Genomic DNA, 4,049 nt, shown 5'->3' on the forward strand with positions numbered 1-4,049 from the left:
CCCACCCCACCCCACCCCACCCAGGAAGGTGCCCTCCCCAGTGACACATGGAGAAACTGAGGCCTACAGACAGGCCTCTTGCTTTCTAATTCCCCAAATGGCAACAGTAAATGAAAGGGTTGTTTCCTTTGATATTTCCATCAGATACTCCACAGAGAAAACACACTGTTCTAGTCACGATCTGCAGTCTGGACAGTGTCTCTGCCACAACAAGCAGGATCCCATGGGCTCCACAGGAGCTGCAGCGGGTGTTACCAACATGGCAGCGTTGGCCCAAATGAAGGCCTCAGCATCTGGTCATGCACCACCTCATCCCCAGCTGGCTGGCAGGCATGCGCTGAGGCCTCCATCTGGCCCAGGTATGCCAGGAGCAGCCAGAGCCAAGAACTCTTCAACCCACTGTCCTGGGACATCGGGGCCAGTGGCCTCAGTGAGCCACGCCAACCAGTATGGATGCCTGCTTTTGCGAGAAGGGACCCTGGCTAGGCCACCTGCCCAGGAGGCAGGCCCCGGCTCACCCCCACCCTACCCCTCCATCCCACCCCTGAACAGGCTACAGAGCCCCAAGGCTCAGTTTCCTCATCTGCCAAACACAGAAAGGAAAAAGCGCCCACCTCCTGTGACTGTGACAGGGTTTATCAAGTCCTTCTACAAACAAACTTGCCAGGATTACAGAAGTTCCAAGTACATTTTAAACACCTAAAGAACAGTCTCCAAAGTTGAGATTTCAAATGTTTCTGGAGAAAAAAGTTCTGTGAAGCACATAAAATCACAACTCTCCCCAAAGAGCAAAGGAGGCACACTTCACTGTACCTGAATCTTCCATTAACGAAGGGTCCACTTTTGGAGAAAGGAAAGCTATGAACAGATTCAGGTGGTAGATTCCCAAGGCATAGGTCACGATGTACCAACCCTAGAAGAGAAGGAACACAGTCAGTGAGGCCACCCTGAACCCAGTCCTCATCTGGACTGAACCCACGTGGACACAAGCTCAGAACAAGTGACAGAAGAGCAGTGAGCGACCACAGTGACAGTGAGTCTCAGGCTGCATTGTGGGTCTTAAGCATGGACAAGCCAGCGTCCGGTTAAATGCACCCAAAACCTGAAGCCACCAGAGCCCCAGAAGATAGCAGAAACAGGGTGCTTCACAAAGCCACACACCCAAGCTGCACACCCAGGTCACAGGTCTGTCCTCGCCAGCAGCCCCCAACCTGGACACGGGCCCCGAACCAGCCCAAGACCTGAGAGTTCAGCTCCCTGCAGCAGGTGGCTGGCACCACACACACCGTGCGAGGACTGCTTACAACCTCTGCCCAGAAGAAATCCAGAACCAGAAAATCAGGAAACCAACGACTCAGAGTATTACGGAGAAAAACCTTCCTCAGGAGACACAGAGGAGGGCGTACGTCTGCCACTGGACTTCTTGGTCGCATGGCACACGGCATCTTAGTTCCCCGGCCAAGGATCGAACCTGGGCCCCGCACTGGAGGTCCTAACCACTGGACTGCCAGGGAAGTCCTCAGCTCATTCTTAAAGGAGTGAGTTTATCCAATGAGAACCAGAACTGCGCTGCATGACCAATTCTAAAAGCCCAAATGTTTTCACACAAACCAGTTGAGATCTGTCACGCTGGCATTTGATGTCCTGATACCTTAAAAAATGTTCAAGTGAGACAACAAAATCCTAGATGTGAAAAATTAACAGCTGAGTTGAGGCTGGAGGGATGTCAAATCAGGCATGGACTTGGCGAGTCTAACCTGGGAAACTAGCCTGTACGAAACACACCCCCATCCTGCCCAAATCCCCCAATTCAAGGTTTCGAGGTCACTCTTTCCATGAAGACTGGACCAAGGTCCAATTTCTTAAGAACACCTAAACCCAAGCACAGCAAACAACATTAACTGTAGACTGCCGACACAAACCGTGCCTGCTGCAGAGCTGTTCCAGGCCTGCCACCTCTGCACTGAGCAGGGTTAGGCTTCCTCTCAGAAACACAGACACAAGCACCACCACCAAGGATGAGTCTCTACACTCGGCCGAGGGGACAGTTTCCCCCAGGGCTGGACGCAGGGCAGTGTCCAATGGGTGGAGTACCTGTCCTCACACCCATCCTTCTTAACCTGGGAGACACCCAGGAAGATGGGTCTGCTCTCATGGAGGAAACAGCTGTCCTGCCCAGGGCAAAAAGCCCTGGACGAGGCCTAAGCCTCCCTGCTCTCAGGGTTCAGGGAGGACGCCCGGCCCCTGGGAGAGCCCTCAGTCATCTCACCTGGTCTTCCTCGGATGCCAGCCTGTCTCATGCACCCAGGGAATGAGGTGGCCAGTCCAGAAGGTGAGTTTGTCCCCAGCCCCCAGGAGGCCCAGCCAAGGGGTACCAGGAGGTCCCCTGAGCAGACCAGGACACTTCTACCCCAGAGACAGAAGGAGAAACAACCCTCCCACCTGCACACCAGGCCAGGTCCCGCCCCACCGACCTGCAGCAGGTAAACGCGGATCATGTAGATGAAGCTCAGGCCCAGCGTCACCACCCATCTCACAGCCGTGTGTGGCGTAGACTTGTCCAGCCAGGACTGGTAGATCTAGGAGGGACACAGACTGTGTTACGGCCGCCCTGGGGTTCCCGCTGCACAGCACGCCTGCTGCTGACCTGCGCGCCGAGCGGTGACTACAATTAATCCAAAAGTTACTTGCGACAGTTCTGGAGACGCACTTGTTCTTTAACCAAAGATATTACAGATCTCTCTCACAGCCGATGGCCCCACAGCATCGGCCCGAGAGGCCATCGTGGGGAGACAGAGAGGACAGCAGAGACAGAGGAATGTTACCACTCTGCACCTGGGGCTCAGCGGCAGGTCCTGTCCCGTAGCCGCTTACCCTGGAGCCGGTCCCGCCCGCCCAGCAGTGGAGGGGCAGGGGGCGAGGAATGGACACAGCTGCAGAGCAAATGGCCAAATTCCTAGATTCACACATGTGCACACATGTCTACGTACGTGTGTACATCTGTGTAAGTATTTAACTAATATACACGTCTGCATTCTCATTTTGATTTGAAATTAATTCCGATTTTTAAGTTCTAATTATGAAAAATTTTATTCATTCATAAGAGAGAATGTGTGCCCACAGAGGCCCATGACCTGGCTTCAATAATTATCAAGTTTTCCAGATGCTATTTTTTTTTCTTTTAAAAGTCAACACAGTTTTAGTTTAGCCCCAGGGGGGCTACCAGGACACTTACACTCCATGGGGAAATGCCCCAGGGTCAAGTCTCATTTAAATGTGGCTGCTGCTGCTAAGTCGCTTCAGTCCTGTCTGACTGTGAGACCCCATAGACGGCAGCTCACCAGGCTCCGCCGTCCCTGGGATTCTCCAGGCAAGAACACTGGAGTGGGTTGCCATTTCCTTCTCCAGTGCATGAAAGTGAAAAGTGAAAGTGAGGTCGTTTAGTCGTGTCCGACTCCTAGCGACCCCATGGACTGCAGCCTACCAGGCTCCTCCGTCCAAGGGATTTTCCAGGCAAGAGTATTGGAGTGGGGTGCCACTGCCTTCTCCTTAAATGTGTATACAGCTCTGCAACCCCAAACCAACCTGTCCAAGTCGTGTGAAAAATCTGTAGACCACAGACGGCTTCCCATGGACAGAATCTCCCACACTGTCACCTTCAGACATTCTGTAAGCCAAGAAAAACACAAAACACTTTTATACTAAATAAACAGCATTCAAGCACCTAATCACTGCCCTATTTCCATCAACACCACCGAGCAGGTTTTTCCAGTATTCACTATTTCACACACGTGGAGGCTTCCGGCCTGTGTCTTTACCACGAGTCATCCAGGAAAGAGAAAGAAGCCAGCGACATGCTCTGGTGGAGCCAGGAGGCCACGTGACATGCAAAGCAGCGCCGGTGGACTTTCATTTCCGCTCCTGTCACCTGCTCACACTCCTCCCACCAGTCCCAGGGCCACCCCGCTGGCTGCAAAGTCCTGTGGACACATTCCCTGGGGCCAGTCTGCAGCACAGGTGGCTACACCCACCTCCCCAAGGCTCTCCAG

General features: G+C 53.3%; 1 protein-coding gene across 1 annotated transcript in view; it reads right to left on the reverse strand.

The window, feature by feature from the left end:
• RER1 (retention in endoplasmic reticulum sorting receptor 1) overlaps positions 1 to 4,049 on the reverse strand; it is a 10,213-nt gene that overhangs the window by 3,004 nt on the left and 3,160 nt on the right. Inside the window, exons 2-4 of the mRNA XM_010849977.1 lie at positions 3,586 to 3,667; positions 2,475 to 2,579; positions 814 to 913 (exon numbers count right to left, since the gene is read on the reverse strand). Coding sequence (XP_010848279.1) covers positions 814 to 913; positions 2,475 to 2,579; positions 3,586 to 3,666 — 286 coding nt within the window. The 5' untranslated portion in view covers position 3,667. The remainder of the gene's footprint in view (positions 1 to 813; positions 914 to 2,474; positions 2,580 to 3,585; positions 3,668 to 4,049) is intronic.

The sequence above is a fragment of the Bison bison genome, unplaced genomic scaffold (genome assembly GCF_000754665.1).
Source record: "Bison bison bison isolate TAMUID 2011002044 unplaced genomic scaffold, Bison_UMD1.0 scf7180017864289, whole genome shotgun sequence".
Classification (NCBI taxonomy): Eukaryota; Metazoa; Chordata; class Mammalia; order Artiodactyla; family Bovidae; genus Bison; species Bison bison.